We start from the raw sequence: 21,394 nt of genomic DNA, 5'->3' as shown, positions 1-21,394 counted from the left end.
ACTACGACATACAACTATCTACTGGGGCTTTGGGGAAAAAGAAATAAATAAATAAAATTATAAAAAAAAAAGAAAAGAAATACCTTACGATCCAGCTATCCCACTACTGGGAATCTACCCAACGAACCTGAAATCAACAATCCAAAGAGGCTTATGCACCCCTATGTTCATCGCAACATTATTCACTACAGCCAAGACATGGAAGCAACCCAAGTGTCCCTCAACTGATGAATGGATAAAGAAGATGTGGTATATATATATACCATGAAATACTACTCAGCCATAAAAAAAGACAAAATCGTCCCATTTGCAACAATATGGATGGACCTGGAGGATATTATGTTAAGTGAAATAAGCCAGAAAGAGAAAGACAAACAGTGCAAGCTTGCACTCATATGTGGAAGATAAACCAACATACGGACAAATAAAACTGTTTGGTGGTTACCAGGGGCTAGGGGGTGGGAGGTGGGCACAACGGGTGGAGGGATGCACTTATATGGTGACTGGTAAACAAAAATGTACAACAAAAATTTCACAATAAAGGAAAAAAAAAGGTATATGGACATTTTACCATTTTCAACACAGAAAAATAAAACTTCCTGCTGTAAAGACAGCCTATGGGAGTTATGTAATTCGGTCATTTATATGATCCAGTTATTGGTGATTGCAAATGGCCATTATTATGCACACATAGGAAATAAGGCTGTATAAACTTAACTTTACTAAAAAAGTCTATTGAATATTAAATTATTAATTATAAAAAAAAGAGACAGAAGAAGAGAGACACAGACACAGGGGAGAAAGCCATGTGAAGGTGGAGGCTGAGACTGGAGTGATGGAGTCACAAGCCAAGGGATGCCTAGGGCCACCAGAAGCTGGAAGATGCAAGGAGGGATTTTCCCCTACAGCCTCTGGAGGGAGTATCACCCTGCTGAAACCTTGATTTCAGACTTCTGGCCTCCAAAACTGTGAGAAGATAAATTCCTGTTGTCTTAAGCCACCCAATTGGCGGTCATTTTTTACAGCAGCCCAAGGAAACTAACCTAGCTGGTGTGGAGAGAAGACGGGGGGGGGGGGGGGGGGGGGGGGGGGGGGGGTTGGGTTAGGGAGGGCTGAGGAAGGAGACCAAGGCTGTCCCAGGCAGGTGGGGGGATGGGAGTGGAGACATCAGGGTTGTCACTGGGGTCCAGTCACCCCAGCAGATGGGCTTGGGAGCACTGGCTTTTTCCTCCCAACGTTCCCAGCACTCGGACATCCTGGCAACTCTCTGACTGTATCAGAATGACCCGAGTGACTGGCTGTCACGAGCCTGGGAGTCTCTTTGGTGCTCTACATCCCTAATGCCTGATGCACAATTTCCTGCTTGTGGAAGACAAACGAAATGTGGGATGGCATTATGAATCAGATATTCAACATCATTCATTCAGCAAACACTTATTAAGCTCCTACTGTGTGCCAGGCTGGAAAGGCGAGCAGAAATCAGATCCCCACGGGATGCGGGGCCACTGGAAAACCCAGAGACCAGTACCCTTACTGCACTCATTCTGGGCACAGCGTTCCCTTCGGGGCACTCGGGCAAACCTGAATCACACGCCTTCTGTCAGGAGCCGTGGACGCCTCAGCGTGAACTCTCAGAAGCGCCCCTCGCCCAGGGCTTGGCAAACGCCACCAGCTCTTCCCGTCCTAAACCACACTGGGCCACCAGTCCAGAGCGACACCTTAGCGGCACCACAGGGACTTGTAGCTCAGGTGCCTGGGGGTGCCCTCGTGCCCCGGCCCCAAGCCCGTGACCGCGCTGCGCCCTCGCGGAGTAGCCCCGCCAGTTGCGCTGCCGGAGGGCAAGGCGCGCAACTCCCTAGGGTGGGGCGTGTGCCCTTCGGGGACCCGGCAGAAGACTCCCGGGGGCGGGGCTTTAGGTCCCCGAGGGCGGGGCATCCGGCGTCCCAGGTGGGTCGGGCTGTGTCCGGGGAGAAAGCCAGAGGCGTCCAGGGGTGGGGCGGGCGCACGCAGACCGCCAGGCAAGTACGGCCTCTGCGCCTGCGCCTGTGCGCTGGGCTAGGCCCGCCTAGTGCGCGCAGCCGCGCGATCACCCGGGGGAGGGGAGGCGGCGGGGAGGGGGAGGGGGAGGGGGAGGGAAGGGAGGGGGAGGGGCGGGGCCCGCCGGGGCCGGGGGGCCTGGGGGGCGGGGCCAGCGGGGCGGGGCAGGGCGGCCGCGCCCGCCGCGAGGACCCCCGGAGCCAGCAGCCGTGCTCTGGGGGCGCTTCTCTTTCGGGGGCAGGGCGCCCGGGCCGCGGAGCCGTCCTCATGGAGGCCTTTGGCTCGGGGAGCTGCGGAGGAGGGGACGCGGCGCCGGGCGCCGAGGGGCGGCCGGCCCCCGAGGCGAGGGTGCACTTCCGAGTGACGAGGTTCATCATGGAGGCAGGTAACTGCGGTCGGGGAGAGTCGGGCCCTGCACGGACGGGACTGGGTGGACGGGGCCGCCAAGCTGCCCTTTCCCCGAGCCCGCCCTGGGAGGGCCGAGCCGGCGGGCCGGGGCCGGCGTGGAAGGGACCCGCTTCCCGGAGGAGGGGACCCGCCGGACGCGGCGCGGGCGCGGCTGGGCGGAGGGAAGAGGCCAGCTGGCCCAAGCGGAGGCCTGGAGGGAGGCCCGGCTTGGGGTCCGGGCCTCGGCCTCGCCGCCGCGCCCTGCGTCCTGGGCTGTGAGCTACGGGCCGACGCGGTCGTTACCATGGGCCGGGCGGGCGCGCAGGCCCCGAGAGAGGGCTGTAAAAGGACCGGCCCCAGCTGCAAGGCGGCCGGCTCCGGGAGCCCGGCGCCTTCCACCACATCTGTCTCCCAGACTGCGGGGACACTGTGTGGCGCTCGGGCTCACGGAACCTTTCGGTGCCCGCTGTTGGTGCGGCTCGTGACCAGTCTTGCTGAAGACCGAGGACTCGGGGTACGGCTCGCGTTCTGAACCCCCGGCTATCGTGTCCACAGTGGTGTCGGGCGCTCCCCTCCTCGGGCGAGGCGATGACGCCAAGCGGATTCCTGTAGAAACACTTTTTCTCATTCAATAGTATCTTGCTCGGCAGGCAGCCGGTTATTTCCGATCTTTGTTACTTTGTTGCTCTGAGGCAGAGGGATTGGGTGAGTCTGCTTTCAAGTCAAGGTGGGCAGAGTCTGGGGAAATGGTGCAGGACCATTAATCCCAGCGATTTGTACATTTAATTTCCGACAAGAGTTGTAAAGTGTATAAGGAAGGATGGCAGAGTCCTCTCATATGCTGCCACCCATCTGCTGGAGTGTCCATGTAAACCAGAGAAGCATGCTGTCCTTTGAGGGTTTGCTACGTAAAACAAGACTTGGAGGATCACGTGCAGCTATACCACCTTATCTTACATCTCTGAACGTGAGGGGCCCCGTGTAGGAACTGTCTATGTAACTGAAGTTTAAACCTTGAAACGCTAAAAGCTCTTTAGCTTTCACTTTCGAAAGACTTCTTTACACAAGGTGTTGCAGGGCCGGCCCCGTGGCCTAGCGGTTAAGTTCAGCACGCTCCGCTTTGGCAGCCCGGGTTCGCCGGTTCGGTTCCAGAGGCGGACCTACGCCGCTTGTTGGCGGCCATGCTGTGCCAGTGACCCACATGCAAAAAAGAGGAAGATTGGCACAGATGTTAGCTCAGGGTGAATCTTCCTCAAGCAAAAAGAGGAAGGTTGGCAACAGATGTTATCTCAGGGTGAACATTCCTCAGCTAAAAACCCCACAAAAAAACCCCAAAACATTGCATATACCCTCGCTCTCTATCTGAAACTAATACTGGTCCTCCAAAGATGTCCCCAATCCCTGGGACCTGTGACTGTTACCTCATATAGCATAGGAGATTTTGCATAAGGGATTAAGCAACTTGACATGGAGGAACTATCCTTGTGGGCCCAATATAATCACACCATCCTTAAGAGAGAGGCAGGAAGAGTGACAGGCAGAGGAGAAGGCTGTGTGATGACAGAAGCAGAGTTAGAACATGCTGCGCTGCTGGCTTTAAGATGAAGGGAGGAGCTATGAGCCAAAGACTGCAGGCACCTCTAGAAGCGGGAAAAGGCAAGGGAACAGATTCTCCCTTGGAGCCTCCAGAAGAACCAGCTCTGCCAACACCTTGAGGTTAGCCCCCTAAGACTCATTTTGGATATATTTTTTTCTTTTTTTGGTGAGGAAGACTAGCCCTGAGCTAACATCCGTTGCCGGTCTTCCTCTCTTTGCTCAGGAAGATGAACCCTGAGCTAACATCTGTGCCAATCTTCCTGTATTTGGTACGTGGGTTGCTGCCACAGCATGGCTTGATGAGTGGTGCATAGGTCTGCACCCAGGATCCGAACCTGCGAATCCCGGGCTGCTGAAGTGGAGCTTGCAGACTTAACCACTACGCCACCGGGCCGGCCCCTCATTTTGGACTTGTGACCACCAGGATTATAAGTGAAAAAAAATGTTGTTTTAAGCCACTGAGTTTGTGGCAATTTGTTCCTGAAGCCCTAGGGAAGTAATATACCTTCTTAAGTCAAGGATGTTGAATGTAATCTTAATGATTGATTGGTGGTTGTTCTCCGCCTTCTTCTTTCAGCCTATTGGATGTCATTTAACTTCTCTTGCTAACCTGGTCATTGTGAATTTGTTTTGGTTCTGTGACCCAATGCAGTGATTTCCTTAGGAGCTGTCTGGGAGTGGGATGGGGGATGGGCTTCAACCCCTAAATCAGGCCACCGTGCTCTGGTTTTCTGAGTTCTAGTCCTTTTTCAGTGTGTTGGGCTTCCTCCCTGGTGCCTGGCTGTGGCCATAGATATTGCTTTTCCCCTGCTCTGCCCAGGGTTGCCTTTGGAGGTCACCCTGCTTGCTTTTCTTGCCTTTTCCAATCTGCAGACTAGGAAACTATTGCTGAGTATAATCTTTAACTGTAACATCGGGACTTGGGGCATCTGTTTGATGCTCGGAGGCCTTTGTTCCCTCCTGTTCACTTGGTAGGATTTTGGTTAGGTGAGCTGCGGGGGCAGGGGCAACCTCTAGTTAAATGCTTGCTAAGGTGGAAACAGACACACAGCAGTGTGTGGTCCTTTCCAAGATGTTGTGCACAAGCTGATAGGCCAGGTGCTAACTGAGTAGTAGTCTGAGCTTTGCTTCTCCTAGTGTGGTCTGCACATCCGTAGCTTGAGCATGACCTGGGGGCTTGGTAGAACTGCAGGATCTGCAGAACTACTGAAGGGGGCGCTGCACTTGAGCACCACCCCCAGGGGCTTGTTAGCCCCTACAGTCTGAGAAGCCTGCCTCCAAACCCCTCAGTAGAGGACTTAGTGAAAGACCCAGCAGCCACTGCCAACCAGGCTCCAAACTCTTGGTCCTGTCTGAGCAGGGATGTGCACCCTTAGGGCCCGACCCAGTGGCTCCCCTCACCCTTTTGCAGGGGCTGAGCACTGGATTGAAGTACTCTCCTGCCTGCTCCCTCTCGGTAGGTGTCAAGCTGGGGATGCAGTCCATTCCCATCGCCACTGCTTGTACCATTTACCATAAGTTCTTCTGCGAGATCAACCTGGACGCCTATGACCCCTACTTGGTTGCCATGTCTTCCCTTTACTTGGCTGGCAAAGTGGAGGAGCAGCACCTGCGTACTCGTGACATCATCAACGTGTCCAACAGGTAACGGCTTCTGGGAATCTACCCGAATGGGAGGGCAGAGAAGGGTCCCGCTGTGCTTGCCCTCCAGACTGGCAGCAGGCAAGCTCAGAAGGAAGCACTAGCAGCAAAGGCGAGAATGAGCCTGGTGTCAGAAGCCCAGGGGGTCGCTGGGAGAGAAGCTTGGGCCAGATGGAGTGTGGAGGGGAGTGGGTAAGAGAGAGTCTCTGGCATCATTGGCAGGGGTGGCATAGCTGCAGCAGAGGGGGCTTGGACAGGTGTATCAAAGATTCCTTTGGAATCTTGGACAGGATGTATTGAATCAGTCGGGTTTGTGGGCCCCACAGGTCGGCCTGCCATGCAGGGGAGGGCATGGACCCAGCTGGGCAATCATTTTATTTAAATGGTGTGAGGAACCGAATCAGAGTTGGTGAGGAGTGTCTCTTGCCCTGGTGTGGGCACAGTTCTCCGTGTGCAACACCCCTAGGCCTGAGCAGCCACATTCCTGTTGGGGAAGGACATGGGGGTTCAGCCAGCTGGGCAGGCTGTGCTGAGGCCTGGGGCCCCAGGAGAAAGTGATTTATGGAAAGTTACTGACTCAAGGTGTGTCGTAGACTTTCTAGGAGCTCTAATCATTGGGAAAGAAAACTATTTTGTGCTGCTTCTCTTTTAATAAACAGGTAACAGAAAAAGCACTCGCCACCCCCTAAGCATATCAGGGTCACGGTGTACCGTGAAAGACTAAGAGAAAAACAGGAGAGAGACCTAAGGGAGGGCGGCTGGAGTTCTCCGTAACTGCCAGGGCTCCAACAGGCAAGGCGGAAGAAGGGGAGATTGTGTGAATTGCTAATGAGACGTCAGCACCTGGCTGGGGTTCTGGGGGAAATTGGAAAATGAGTGAGGAGCTAGGAAGGCTGAGTCATTGCAGGGAATTTTGATCACTTGAGTATAAATCTTGTTCTCGTACATCTTAGTGATCTTGTGTAGGTGGGAGGGTTGTGGACATATACAGTGTAAATAAGGACAGAAGGATCTGGAACGAAGGAAAGACAATCTGGGAAACATAAAACTGAAATACGTTTGCGCTTTTGAATACATCATCCCCATGATATGTTTAAATACCTTCCTTGAGCCCAGAGTGAGAGCCCTGGGCGTTGCCACCCTGGGTGCTGAAGACTGTCCTTTTTTTTTTTTTTTGTGAGGAAGACCAGCCCTGAGCTAACATCCATGCCAATCCTCCTCTTTTTGCTGAGGAAGAGTGGCCCTGAGCTAACATCTGTGCCCATCTTCCTCTGCTTTATATAGGACGCCACTACAGCATGGCTTGACAAGCGGTGTGTTGGTGCATGCCCAGGATCCCAACCTGCGAACCCAGGGCCGCCCCAGTGGAGTGCGTGCACTTAACCGCTTGCACCTCCGGGCCAGTCCCTGAAGACTGTCCTTGATGCCAGGCTGCATGTAATAGGAAGCACAACCAACTCAGTGTGCTAGAGCTTCTGGTTCCTCTGGAGTAATTGCAAAGAGCCCATCTTTACACTTGCCATCTTGCTGAGTAATACGGGACAGCCTATCAGGGCTGGAACTAGAAACTGGCTTCTTTCTTCTGTTGGTTATTGCTTTTATCCTGTATGCTAGACATGTAGATGAAGAGTGATTTATACAGCCATAGGGAGAAGAGCCCCATGTTAGGCTATGGCAGAGGGACACTGGGGTTTGTCTGTGGGTGTCATGTGACTTACGGGCTCCTCCACGGGGCACCTCCCTGGCCGCCGTAAGCATGGCCATTTCTCCGCAGGTACTTCCACCCAGGCAGTGAGCCCTTGGAGCTGGACTCTCGTTTCTGGGTGCTTCGGGACAGCATCGTACAGTGTGAGCTCCTCGTGCTGCGAGTTCTTCGTTTCCAAGTCTCCTTCCAGCACCCACATAAGGTACGTGCTGGGCAATTGGCAACTGTGTCTTCAGGCATGAGCCTCTGTTCTTTATCCTGAAAGTGCACCCCTCTAACCATCGGGAGCACGTGGGGCTCCTGACTGCACCCTGTGCCGGGCTCAGGCGCCCTCTCCTGTCCTGCTCTGGGGTTCCCTCTGGCAGTTCTAATGTCAGCGTCTGTCTTTCCGTCCGGCGGGCTGTGGCCACAAGCTGGGGTCCAGGCGACCCTCTGAAGCAGATCCCGTGACTGGTATAGATTGTGTGCTCGGTGAGCCACAGGGAAACAGGGCTGGTTTCGTGACCTGCCAGAGTCCCTGTCACCAAGAGTTGCTGCTCTACCTCGGAGCTCGCATGCAGCTCAACTGTGCTTAGAAACCCTGTGAAAGCTGTCACTCGAGTCTGGTAGCACACTTGAACTGTGGGGACACAAGGTCCGGCAGAAGAACTGTTTTCAGCAGCAGTCAAGGGACATGTGAAACCCTTAGAGCACTTGGATGTCATCCTTTGGGGGCCGCGGGCCCATGTGCAGGCAGCCTGGAAGGGTGGCCTGCAGAGGGCGGGGTGTGTGTTTGTGTGTGTGTGTGTGACATCGGGCTCTGTGCCAGGATTTTGTTTCTTTTTAGTTGAATTTTTTATTGAGGTAATTGTAGATTTACAAGCAGTCGGAGGAAATAACACAGAGATCCCATTTGCGATGGAGACTTTGCCCAGTCTCCCTAAAAGGAAACGCTTTGCAAAACTCGAATACAATGTAACCCGCAGGGTGTGGGCATGGATACGGTTTCCCTGGTTCGGGTGGTTACTTGGTTGTGTGCTGTACCCCGGCAGTGCTATGCAGTTGTATCACGTGTGTATCCTTATGTATCCACCACCACAGTGAACCGTCGCCGCAGCTGTGCTTCATGTTGCCCGTTTTACAGTCTCACTCCCCTTCTTCTAACGCCTCCCTAATCCCGGAACCCCCTGGTGGAGAGTTGTGTTTTTGGTCAGCAGGATGATTGACAAAACACCCAAGGGGAAAGGCAGAGGTCACCCTGGCTCTGCTGGGGGCAGTCACAGCACCAAGTCTGGGGAGGAACAGCTCCCAGCTGGCCTCGGGGACTGTCAGGTTGGAGAGCGGGGCTCGGCGTGGCTGTGAGCCTGACGGCCTTCCCTGTGTACTAGGTTAGGATGGTCTGGAAAGCAGCCAAGAGCCGCCACCTCTGTGGCGGGCTAGAGTCCCCTGCACGTGTGGTTGGGTCTGTCGAGTGGGCTCAGCAGTGTGTTCAGTAGAGCGTGAGGTTCAGGCCAAGCAGCCGTCTCCGCAGAGCTGGAGCTGGCAGGCTGCTGAGCGGGAAGGTCCTTCCGAGTGTACAGCCGAGGACGGCACTACTGGGAAACATGGTCACCAGTCTCTAGTCCTGAAAGCAGGCGTCCTGTCAGGCCGGGCACACGGGCTCAGTGTTCTGTTCTGCAAATAAGGCTGCTGTTTCTGGTGCTTTTGTTTGAGTCAGGCAAGGGGATGAGCAGAATGATTTCCGACGGCGGCTAGAGAAGGGCCATGTGATGGAGAGGGATTGAGGTGGGGGTGGCCATCAGGAGTGGCCCAGGCGGGTTTTAGGAGCTGGGCCTGGAGGATGAGAGTGGGCAGGCACATGGGGACCAGGGCGGGGATGGGATGATTTCAGGTGGAGGGAGCAGCGAGTGCCAAGGCCCTGAGGTGGAGCTTGCCTGGCGCCGTCAAACAGCGAGAGGGTGAGGCGAGGGCGAGGCAGCGCCTGGAGGCCAGTGGAAGGCACTGGGGCTTTTTTCTAAGTGATGCAGGGAGCTATTGGAGGGTTTGAACAGGGAAGTGACTCGATCTGCTCTGTGTTTTATACACATCGAGACAGCTTAGGGGAGAGTGGCTGGTGGGCGGAGGGGCCACAGTGCCTCACAGTGAGGAGGCAGGCGACTGGGGGTCCCGAGCCCCGAAGGCCAACTGGCTGACTGGCATGTCTTTGCAGTACCTGCTCCACTACCTGATTTCCCTCAAGAATTGGCTGAATCGTTACAGCTGGCAGCGGACCCCCATCTCCGTCACTGCCTGGGCCCTGCTGCGGGACAGCTACCACGGGGGGCTGTGCCTCCGGTTCCGGGCTCAGCACATAGCCGTGGCAGTGCTCCACCTGGCCCTGCAGGCCTATGGGGTCGAGGTGCCCGCCGAGGCTGAGGCCGAGAAGCCATGGTGGCAGGTGAGGTGACTGCTCAGTGCACTGGCGTGTGTCCCCCTTTCCTTTGCCTAAGCACTTTCGGAAGTCCCTGTACCTGGTGTTCATGTTTCTTTGTAGTAATTATCTGTGAAGAAAGATGTGGGCTACTTGGGGATGCTGAAGCTTGAAAATGCCCTGTCATAATAGTCTAAGGCAGCGGTTCTCCCCCTCGGCACTGGGGCCGTGTGGGGCCGGCTCATTCTCTGTGGTGGGGCCGTCCTGGGCACTATAGGATATTGAGCAGTGTCCCCACCAGTCATGACAACCAAAAATGTCTCCAGACATTGCCAAGTGTCCTGGAGTGGGGTTGCTCAGTTAAGAACCACTGAGCTCAGCCAAGCACTTTCATTGAATTGAGTGGGAGCTCATCATACATCAGAGGTTAATAAACCTGGCTTCACATCGGGAGTACAGTCATGCACCACATCACGATGTGTCGGTCAATGACGGACCGCATAGATGATGGTAGTTCCATAAGATGAGTACCATAGAGCCTAGGTGTGTAGTAGGCTGTACCACCTAGGTTTGTATAAGTACACTCTATGATGTTCCCACAATGATGAAATCAGCCAATGACACCTCAGAACGTGTCCCCGTTGTTAAACGATGCAGGACTATATAGGGGATGCTCTCAAAAGATGGATGGATGATAGGTAGATAGACAATAGCTGTAGATAGATGATGGATGGGTGGATGGATGGATAGATGGATAGATAGAGAGAGATGAGACTGATGATTGATAGATTCCCTGGCCTACCCCAGACCTACTGAATCCAAAGTGTAGTTTGTAGAGAGTGAGTTGAAATCTGTCCGTCAGAAGGGCTGTGCTCAAGGACTTCTGCAGTCCTGTCTGATCTTCCCTGAGTAGGCCCACAGTTTCTCAAAATGGAATTTTGAGATCATTTTATGTTTTTTCCTTTCCCATACTTAAAGTTTGCTGTTCCTTTCTCATGACACCTCCATTGTCTGGCCTTGTCCTAGAATGAGGTTCTATGTAAGCCGAGTTTGAGATAACTGAAGGTTTCTCCTTTTGGCGCCCTAGCCCTCTCCTGCAAACCCACAGTGGCCAGAAATCTTCTAAAATGTGTCATCTGTTTCCTGAACTGTGGGTGCCCCCTGGGTGCCTTCCTGGGCCCATGCCTGCTTTCTCCTCCCCTCCTACAGCTCTTGCTCCAAATGGTGCCTCACCCTTTCCTGACGCTCCCTCTCCCTGGCCTGCTTGCCCTCCCTGGGAGACCACAGCTTTTCCTGCTCTTTGCTTTGTTGTCCTTGATTGTCTGTCTGATCCCCCCTCACAGCAAACTGAGCGCCCAGAGATCGGGGATCTTGTCTGCTTTATCACCTGCCCCAGCCCAGTGCCTAGACCAGACACACAGTCGGGGCTCACGTGTCTTGGAACAAACGCATCCGCAGCCCCAGTCTCTGGCCAGATGCAACCCCAGCAGCAGCATGGGGGTAAAAGTGCGTCTGTGTAGACAGAAAGGATTGCTCCATGCTGGGGTTTCTCGGGGATTCTGGATCACGTGACTGTGGTGTCCCTGCTCTGTTGGAGTCAGGTGGTGGCAGAAGGGGCTGCCACTTCCTGGCCCTGCACTCAGGGCATCTGGTGGGCACGGCAGCCCCTGTTCCTCAGCTGCTTGCATCTGTGATGTCATGACTTGTTTCCCATTGTCCGTTCCGACTTTCCTCCGTGTGTCTTCCTTTCTGCTCTCCTTTCTCTTCACTCGCTCCTGATCTTCACTGGGTGTCACTGCTCTGCCTCTGCTTCCTGCTCTCGGCCTCACAAGAGCAGAGTGCCGGGAAGCAGCTCTGCCATGGGCCTGTTTTCTGGGCAACACAGACTTACCCGGTAATTGCTAAAACTGGGCAGAAGTGGCCCCTTTTGGGGTGGCACACTCATATTCACTCAGCTCTTCACCTTTTCTGGAAGGCTACGGGCTGCATGCACTGGGAGCATCCAGAATCTGGGCGCCCTTTGGGCTCGGGAGGTGCGCTGGCCAGTTGCCTTGTGGTGAGCGGCTCCCGATGGCGTCCCCTCACACCCAGCCCTGGGACGCTTATGTCTGATTTGTGAAACCCTTTTCCTCCTTGCATGCTCTCGGCCACCACTTCTTACAGAAACTGCCTCTCTGTTGTCACTTGTCTGCTGTGGGCTGGGGCTTTGCCATGCTAGTCAGCAGACTTGGCAGAGCTTGTCATGCTTCCCTGCCAGAAGCCTGTCTGCACTCGAGTGCACTAGTGGTAGGGCCGGCCTTGGCCAAGGTGGGTCAGGCCCTGGGTGGATGAGGCGCCGACTCGAAAGCAGTAGCATGTGTCAGAATTTCCGTCCTTTCTAAGACTGAATACTATTCCATGGTATGGATGAACCACATGGTGTTTGTCCATTTCTCCATAAATGGACACCTGAGTTGCTTCCACCTTTTGGCCCTGGACTACCCTTTATTTTTGGTGGTCATTTATCGGCTTGAGGTCTCCAGGAGCACATAGGTAGTGGACCCTAATGAGCAAACCCCTATTTCTGAAGTATTTGTTTTCCACCCAGAGTCCAGGGTGAGACAGCCAATCTTCCTGAGCCAGGGCTCAGGGGGTTTCCAGGTCACTGTCTCACACCTGAGGTGGTAGCCAGTGGAGGGTCCTAGCTTTCTTTGGGGGATGTGGCCATGGAGTGGATGGACTCAAGTCCACTTTTTGCCCTGGCTTGGCCCAAGGCCTTGACCCTTGTGACACCTTGGTTCCCCAGGGGAGCCACAGCATCCAACCAAGAGCTCCCTTGTTTTGCTTTTTACTTCCCATGTGGTCACAGGTCCCCAAGAGCACCCTCAGGCTCGATGCTTCACTAGGAGGACTCCCAGAACTCAGAAAAGCTGTTATCCTTGTGGTTCTGGTGGTTCTGGTTAATTACAGTGACAGGATACAGGTTGAAATCAGCAAAGATAAAAGGAGCGTCCGTAGGGCAGGTCCGGGAGAGACAAGGCAGGAGCTTCCAGGTCCCCTGCCAGTGGAGTCGTGCGGCAGCACAATTTCTCCCAGCAGCAATGTGTGACAGCACACATGGAGTACTGCCACCAGGGGAGCTCCCCTGGAGCCACGGTGTCCAGGGTCTTTACTGGGGGTGGGTCCTGCGGGCCTGGAGTGCCCGCATGCCTGACCTTAGTTACTCAGTCTCAGCCCCCCGGAGCTCAGGCTGATGTGTGCGGCCCAAGGCCCCACCACAAATCACGCTGTCAGCATGCCTGGCAGGGCCCTCGTCCCCAGGCAAACCAAGACCTTCTCATCAGGCAGGACGTGCCAGGGGCATAGAGGTCCCCTCCCAGGAGCCCAGGGGTCAAAGCCAGGCCTTCCTTGAGAATGTGCAGGGATAGCCCTGTGCCCCTTGGGACTTGCCTTACAATTTTAAAGCTCTCTGATATGGTCAAGAGATCTAGTCCAGGCTGTAGAGCAGGTCCAGGTGTTCCCAAGGGGCCAGCCTATGCTAGGGTGGGGTCCAGGTGATCTAGCTTGCCTATTTCTGGAAATGGACCCCCACTCTCTCCTCTCCCAAAATCCCCAGAGATCCTGGACCTGAGAGAGTCCTTGGGGAGGCAGGAGCCTGTGCTCCAGGCCCAGCTCTGTCACCAGTTCCCTGTGTAACCTAGGACAAGTCCTCTTGTATCTGGATTGGATGATCACCAAGCCCTCTTCCATCTGGAAGGTTCCCTGCTTTGTGATCAGCCTTGGAAAGCTGGAACTGAACAGGCTTTGCAGGGAGCCACCATCGTTTCCGATAGCCTGGTGCCCGTGCTCCCCCTACAATGTGGTTCTGTGCTTAGTGGGAGGGTCCTTGCTTAATGCAGAGGGAGTCTAATCAGAGCCTGTTTTCCTTCTCCTTTCTAGGTGTTTAGTGACGACCTTACCAAGCCAATCATTGATAACATTGTGTCTGATCTCATTCAGATTTATAGCATGGACACAGAGATCCCCTAAGGCCCTGGTCCAGGCCTGCCCAAAGAGAAGCCCGGACGCCTGGCTGCCTGGGGACGGCGCCACCACATCACCGTGACGCCCAGTCCCCAGAAGACCAGCTGGGAGGACGGGTTTTGTGCTGCTGGAGACGGCCTGGTGAAGGCGATGACATGCTGCCGCTTTGATTCTCATGCTTTGACTGTCCCCGGCAGCAGTGGTCCAGACGGTGCCGGGGACTGCGACTCCAGCGGGCAGGCCAGGAGTGCGCCATGGGGGGTGGCCCCCAGGCATCCACGTCCGCTTTTGTCCTTTGAGAGGATACCGACTACAGTTGAGGTGTGATGTCGTTGGAAGAAAAATCAAAGAACAGATGGACTACACTCCTGGGGAGTTTTTAAAAGCCAGATTTATAGAAAGTATGAATGTGCAACATAGACGGAATTTTATTTTGTGTAATAAAAGATGATACCAATCAACGGAGACACCCGGTCTTTTCTCTGTGGCCTGTGCTGCCCTGGGGTGTTTATAAGTGCTGCCCAGACTCCATCTCCCCTGAAATGCTCTCCAGGAGCATCAGCCCTTGCGCTCTTGAGGTGCTCCTGAAGGCGTGCTGGCACAGTGTGTACCCACGTCATGGCAGTATCCCCTAAAGGAGCCCATGTGTCCTCACTCCTCCTCTGCTGGGACATTTGCAGGGCTTGGCAATTGTCCTGCTTGATGAGTGAGCATAAACTTTGGAAAGAGGAGTTAGGGAGTATCATTTGGGTTCAAAAAACCCAGATCTGACCAACATATAACTAGGAAGTAATAGATGGGATTGTTTTAATGTCAAGACAGTGAGTCTAGATGGGGCGTCTAGAGAATCTTAGAGCCATGGTACCCCACTGCCTCCCACTCAAAAGGCACTTCTTCAGGAGCAACTGCTCTTGGGTGCGTTAGAGAAACAGACCAGCTGGGTTGTTCTCCCTGGGAACCCCCATTGGGCTTGATGCATGCTGGTGGGACTGTCTTCAACACACGATGGTGTGGGAGCTGGAGGGCTGTCCGGGTGCATCCCCGCGTTTTGGAGGTTGTTCCCAGGGGATGGTGGGCTCAGGACACTGCTGCCATGCCCTCCAGCACCCACAGGTGTGGAGGCTGGCTGGAATGCCTGGGGGTCAACCAGGGTGCTTCGGAGTGCTCATCCCTGGTTGGGGGCAGAGGGAGGCGTCACACACTGGTGACAAGTCAGTCACCAGTGTGTGACTTGCTTGAGTTTATGAAGTGACTGTGTTATTTGTCTTCAGGGTGAGGGATCTGAGTAAATGTTCCCTTTTCCACTGTATCCTTTCCACATCTGTCCACGCAGCTCAACTGGGAGCCCTTTGAGGACAGGGTTGGCACCCAGGCTCAGGGCCGGCGCTGGGGCTCTGAGCATGAAGGGTGGAGGGTGAGGGGCCCAGCTGGCAGGCCTCTGAGGGCAGCTTCAGCTCTCTTGCTGGGCCTTTCTGCCTTCTGTTTAAAAAGCACCTCGCTGCTGTCGTGCCCTTCCTCCCCGCAGGCCGGGCCCAGGTGCCCCTGCTGGCCCCCGGCCTTGCCTGCCCTGCATTGACTGGGCACTGCCTTTGGCCAGCACTTATTGTGGATTTGAATGGAACTAAGAGACGGATGTTTTGCTTTTGGATTCTCTGTCTTCTCTGCCCCAACAAGATTATAGCTCTTATAGAAGCTTCCATTTCTTTGGATCCCCTCAGGTTCAGCCTCCAGTGAGGCAGCTGGCCTCACACACTTGATGTGAGGTGGTTTTCTCAGCTCTCAGAAAGCAGAACCCCTGCTCTGGATGGGAGGGCTGGGTAGAGCGTGTGGTAGAACTCTCCAGAGAGCTCTCTCCCACGCGCCTGTTCCCTCCCCCACCCCAGGACTTAGCAGAAAGAAGCAGGGATAGTTGGACAAAGCTCCCTAGGGATTCTGTGAGCATTCCATCCTCAGCTAGAGCCACTGTGCAGAACCAGGGCAGTCTCTCGGGAGAGCTTGTGGGTCAACATTTCCTTTCACGATGACCGAATATTAGGCAAGTTCCTTTCTCTCTATGGGACTCAGTTTCCCACTTTGTAAACTGAGCAGGTTAGAACAAATAATCTCGGACTGTGATTATTGATTGTGTGCCTGTCACCCTGCCCTGAGGGCTCACTGGGCCTGTCATCTGAGCACTTGCCACTCAGGGCTCACTGTGTGTCTTCCTAATGTGGCCCAGGCTGAAGCTCCATCTTCGGTGTGTGTTGTCATTGGAACAGAGATGAAGAAAAGGTATTGGGACATACGTGACACTGTTGGGGAATATGTGACACGGTCAGCCCTGCTTTGTAAGGACACTTCAGCCATGGAATATAAATTAGTCAGTGGTACTAATGGTTTTGTTTGTTTCTCTGTTTTGGCTTCCTATTACTGAGGCTCTTGTAGAAAATAATGGAGATTAAAGATATATAACCTTCTATCTCCTTTATTTCATGTTCAAAGAGGTCAGCAATGAAAGATTGAGATAAGGTTTTCTAGAACCTGAAGCTTCCAGGAGCATTTTAGTTCAGAGCACATCTTAATTACTGTAAAGTGATAAATGGCTGAGCCTTGCTTGGCCTGTCAACGAGTGGAAGGAGGAGGGCAAACCAGATCCTACGAGGGACTAGGCCCATCTCTTCCTTTCCAGCTGTGATGGAGTGAATGGTGTCCCCCAAAAGATGTGTCCATGTCCTCACCCCTGGAACCTTATTTGGAAGTAGAGTCTTTGCAGATGTCAAGGTAAGATGAGATCCTACAGGAGTAGGGTGGGCCCTAATGCAATATGACTGGTATCCTTTCAAGAAGAGGGGAAGAGACACAGAGACAGACGCAGAGGGAGAATGCCATGTGAAGACACAGATGCACAGAGAAAAGCCATGTGTTGAAGGAGGCAGAGACTGGAGTGATGCGTCTACACACCAAGGAACACCAGGGACTGCTGGTGACACCAGAGGCTGGGACAGACAAGAAAGGATCCTCCCCTCGAGCCTTCAGAGGGACCATGACCCTGCCAACACCTTGATTTTAGACTTCTGGCCTCCGGAACCGGGAGAGAAGAAATGTGTGTTGTTTTAAGACTGCCTGCATGCACCCTTGCTCCAGGGTTCTGCTGGGTGGTGAAGATGGCAGCCAGCTCTGTGGAGGGATGGCTGTTGTAGTTCTTCCTGGCTCCAAGCCATTTGGCTAAGTATCAGTTTTTTCCCATGGGAACCTGTGTCATATTTGATAGTGGAAGTCAGTGGAAAAGAGAATCCACAGACACAAATTAATGAGTCTTTTGGGGGAGCACAATATCTCTTTATAAGGTTCCAGCTATCTTGATATAGCATTTGGCCTGATCTAGACTTACTTAGCCTTATGGCTCAAGATGGATTTGCACATCAACGAATAAGGGCTCTGCTATTTGTTTGTCAGCTGCTTTCTGCTACTTCTCTTTTTGCCTTTTTCAGTAGTACAGGCTCTAGTAGTTAGGAGGGAACTTAGAAGCCATTTTTCTCCTTTCTTGGCAGCTTCCCTGGAAAATGTGTCCTCTGGCACTGCCAAGTCTAAAAGGGTGATGTGTGGAGTGGAGAAATAGAAATATGAGGAAACGAGATGTGGAGTCTTTGTGCCATTTCCACAGTAGTTATTTGCAAGTCTCGGGCCAGAGCTGCCTTCATGCCTCTGCTGGCAGAGCAGAGGCGGCGGGCCACAGAGCACAGATGTCCCCATGCACAGGTGTTCAAAGACACCTGATGAGTGAAGGAATGAATTGGAGAATGATACATGGAAGAAGTGAATGAGTGAAATAATGGATTTTCTTTCCATGACTTTGGGTTAAAGAGGAAGTTCATGACTGGAACCCTTGTGCACTGCTGGTGGGAATGTAAGATGGTGCAGCCACTGTGGGAAACAGTTTGCCAGGTCCTCAAAAAATTAAACATAGGATTACCATATGATCCAGCAATTCCACTTCTGGGTATATACCTAAAAGAAATGAAAGGGGCTCAAAGAGATATTTGTACACCCATGTTCACAGCAGCATGATTCACAGTAGCTGGAAGCAACCCAAGTGCCCATCGACGGATGAGTAGATAAACAAAATGTGGTCCATTCATACACTGGAATGTTATTCCGCCTTAAAAAGGAAGGACATTCTGACACGTGCTACAACATGGATGAACCTTGAGGACATTATGCTAAGTGAGCTAAGCTGGTCACAAAAGGACAGATGCTGTAATGATTCCACCAGTATGAGGTCCTAGAGGAGTCAACTTCACCGAGACAGAAAGTAGGATGGTGGGTGCCAGGGGCTGGGGGAGGGGCAGGGGGGGTTAGTGTTTCATGGGGACAGAGTTTCCGTTTGGGAAGATGAAAAGTTCTGGGGGTGGATGGTGGGGATGGCTGCACAACAGTGTGAACGTACTTGATGCCCTGAACTGTAATCTTAAAAGTGGTTAAAATGGTAAATTTTATGTTGTGCATATTTTGCCACAGTTAAAAAGAGAGGGAGTCTGTGTGTGTGTCACGGTTCTGGCGTTTGCTGAGATTGAATTGTCATGATCGATCGTCTTGGGTCCACCGCACCTACCCTCCTCTGAGGACACCAGCCGGGACATTCACCCCAGGCCCTTCCAGGTCAAGATAGTTAGAGGACCATCGTGCAAACCTCCGCTAGGAGTGCCTCTGACCCCTCAGGGCAGGCGAGACTTTTCCTCCTTCCATAAGGTTTAGAAAGGCGGCCACACACCCAGGGGAACTCTGCCACTGTTGGTTCAGTGAAGCGGATGAAGACACCTCTCTTTTGTTCCAGACGAAAATTCACCAAATAATAAATCACACACCACTACCCAGACCAGGATTGTAGGAGCCTTTCATTTTTTTTATACACAGAAATTTTGGTCTATTCTTTAAATTAGGAAATTCAACTACAGACTTGAAATTATTATGCATCTGTGGTCTTCCTCATTAAGATATTTTTTGTTCATCTTTATAACAGGCAGATAAAAATGTAGAACATATTTAATAACTGAACACAGTTGACCAAGCCATTCCATGTAAGATGATGCTTTATAGAGAGGGGCTTCCTGAGGAGACAGGTCCCTTGGCCTGAAGACTGCGGAGAAACCAGAACTGCACGCCCCACAGAAAGGCAACCTAGGGACTAACAACCGACACGTACAGGAGGCCACTTTGTATAGCAGCAGTGAGGGGGTTTAATATATATTGACCATTTGTTCTATCGATGTGTCTACAACAGAGAATGAGAAGAAGCCCATGAGTGGAGCATTATGCAGCTTATCTTCTTCAATTTAAACATTTCCAATTTTATTTCTTGTTTAAGAACACAGAGACCCTCAACAAATTAAGTTGCCCTTTTTTGTTGTTGATTAAACAAGGACATTAGGGAACAATTTACAAATGGGTGACATTCTCAATGTGCCCTTTGGAAACAAGGGATGGCTTTAGTTATCTGTAGCTGGCATTCTAAGTGGGATTTTCTTTTCTAACTGAAATTCCTTTGCCCGAGATTTGACTACTCCTGCTCAGGGTGGACATGGCATTAACGTTAACATGGGGACCGAGCGAGTTTGGACGCCCGTCCGGATGCTCACAGATGCAGGTGGAGGTGAGACAAGGCCCCCGCTGGTGGGTGCGGGACAGGGGATGTGATGGGCGAACCAGCCTTGCTACTAGTCCAGCTGCTCAGTTGCTGAGCGTGCCCAGCCACACCCGCAGTTTCCATGCTGACCCTGCGTCCCTCAGCTCCCAGCTGTCCCCCAGTGACTCATCCCCATGCCCAAGAGACAGGCACATGTATGAGCCGTGGTCAGACCCCAATAGCCTCCCTGCAAAATGTGAGACAGATGCATTCAGAACACAAAAGAACCTCTGCTGTTTCTACATTTCCCTCTCTGGTTAGCAGGCATTTGGGGGAAACTGAGGCTTGGCACACTGGGTGCCCACACTGCAAGGAGAGGCTCCCGAGGGAACCATCTGGAGAGCCTAGGCCCAGCTCTCCCCACCTGTAGACCAGGTGCTCTGGCAACGTGGCAAAGCTGACCTCCTCAGCCTTCCGACGAGGTGCCCTCACTTCCAGGGGCTTTGCTTCTGCCTCTGCTTCCCCAATGTCACGTGGGTGACTGTAGACACGAACCCATGCCTTTGTGGCTCCTAGTTGTCCTTAAGTGAGAAGACCAGGGTCGGAAGAGCGCTTAGGCAGGTGGTGATTGAGAACTTTTCCCAGGCCCTTTACAGGCGCCTAAGTGACAACTTCTTGGCATTTGCCAAAACAAAGAGTGGGAATGCAGGTGGAAGGGCTGAGGGGGTTGGGGTCTGCACTGCGGCCGCATCAGCTTCTCTTGGGTTTTGGTGGTACCTCTTCATCTGCCACTTTCTGTCTGACTCTTGGCAAGCCCCACCCCTGGCTCTCCTGGGGCTGCTCCCAGGCTTCTGGATCCTCTCATGGAGTCAGGTGCTGCAGGGGGCAGTGCTTCATGCTCTTGAAGTTGGGGTGGAGACAAAGAAAGCCCACCAGCCAGAATTCACTACTTGGAATTGGAGTTGAAACCAAAGGAAACTGAAAACAAAACTCCCCCTTCGACCTATTGGAGGGGACTGTTCTCATCAATACTTTGGTATTTTCCTTTTAAATAAAAAATTCCATTGAAAGGTTTTTTCCTCTATAGTCTCAAAGTGCAAATGTTCCTATTGTAACACTCCAATCTTGAGCCTCCCTCCACCGACCTTCTCCTCCAGAATCTCCCCCAACATTCCCAGGAAGTGTGCCAGGATAATGGATGGGGGAGGGGAGCAGCAGGCGGGGGGGGGGGGGGGGAGGGGGGTGCTGTTCCTGAGCAACCAAAAAGATATTCTTGCTGCCTAGTTCCCTGAAAAAATGTGCCACAATAAATAATGAAATTTCAGAATGAAAACACTTGATAAGAGGAATGGAAGTATCATGCCAATAAATAGTTCCTTATTCTGTAAATCTGCATCTGGTCATACATGTACGTATATGTCTATACGCATACACACATCTGCACACACACGCACACACATACACGCTGCACATGTGTCCTGGGGATGGTGTGCTTGGCAGGGCAGGGACGTTTGCAGGTGGCAACTACCTCGGGAGGGCTGTCTGGGTGGGGGCATCCTTCCCGGGTCTGCAAAGCGACACTTGCCTTTTTCCTTTTTGTGTGACTCTATCAACACGATTGCTCACCAGTGGGTGCAACGAAGCTCCCAGTAAACCGAAACCAGCCCCCTGCCCCACTGCATAGCCCCAACGGTGAACATCGGGGGAATTGGAGTGTTCGTTAAAAAATAGCTTTGATAGAGGGGCCGGCCCGGTGGCGCAAGCGGTTAAGTGCGCGCGCTCCGCTGCGGCGGCCCGGGGTTCGCTGGTTCGGATCCCGGGCGCGCACCGACGCACTGCTTGGTAAGCCATGCTGTGGCGGCGTCCCATATAAAGTGGAGGAAGATAGGCACCGATGTTAGCCCAGGGCCGTCTTCCTCAGCAAAAAAGGAGGAGGATTGGTGGATGTTAGCTCAGGGCTGATCTCCTCACACACACACACAAAAAAATAGCTAAATAGCTTTGATAGAAAAAAAGGGGAAACACAGCTCTTCTG

At 53.0% G+C, this 21,394-nt stretch overlaps 1 protein-coding gene across 2 annotated transcripts; it reads left to right on the top strand.

The window, feature by feature from the left end:
• Positions 1 to 2,211: 2,211 nt before the first annotated feature.
• CCNQ (cyclin Q) lies at positions 2,212 to 14,224 on the top strand. Of its 2 annotated transcripts, none has more exons than XM_058534937.1 (5): positions 2,212 to 2,422; positions 5,481 to 5,664; positions 7,436 to 7,568; positions 9,555 to 9,782; positions 13,734 to 14,224. In XM_058534937.1, the coding sequence occupies exons 1-5, from the start codon at positions 2,305 to 2,307 to the stop codon at positions 13,761 to 13,763; spliced, it is 693 nt and encodes a 230-aa protein (XP_058390920.1). In that variant the 5' UTR covers positions 2,212 to 2,304; the 3' UTR covers positions 13,764 to 14,224. The 2 variants fall into 2 exon arrangements, with proteins under 2 accessions (XP_058390920.1, XP_058390919.1); XM_058534936.1 differs by having other exon boundaries at positions 13,674 to 14,224.
• The last annotated feature ends 7,170 nt before the right edge of the window (positions 14,225 to 21,394 follow it).

This window comes from Diceros bicornis, chromosome X (assembly GCF_020826845.1).
Source record: "Diceros bicornis minor isolate mBicDic1 chromosome X, mDicBic1.mat.cur, whole genome shotgun sequence".
In the NCBI taxonomy this organism is placed as follows: domain Eukaryota; kingdom Metazoa; phylum Chordata; class Mammalia; order Perissodactyla; family Rhinocerotidae; genus Diceros; species Diceros bicornis.
This window is presented reverse-complemented; position numbering and strand designations above follow the sequence as displayed.

What these genes read in the sequence shown, in the direction of transcription:
- CCNQ (XM_058534936.1), top strand. Translation starts at nt 2,305, where the DNA reads ATGGAGGCCTTTGGCTCGGGGAGCTGCGGAGGAGGGGACGCGGCGCCG. An exon ending in ATCATCAACGTGTCCAACAG is followed by an intron (nt 5,665 to 7,435) that starts GTAACGGCTTCT and finishes ATTTCTCCGCAG; the next exon opens with GTACTTCCACCCAGGCAGTG. An exon ending in CCGAGAAGCCATGGTGGCAG is followed by an intron (nt 9,783 to 13,673) that starts GTGAGGTGACTG and finishes TCTCCTTTCTAG; the next exon opens with GTGTTTAGTGACGACCTTAC.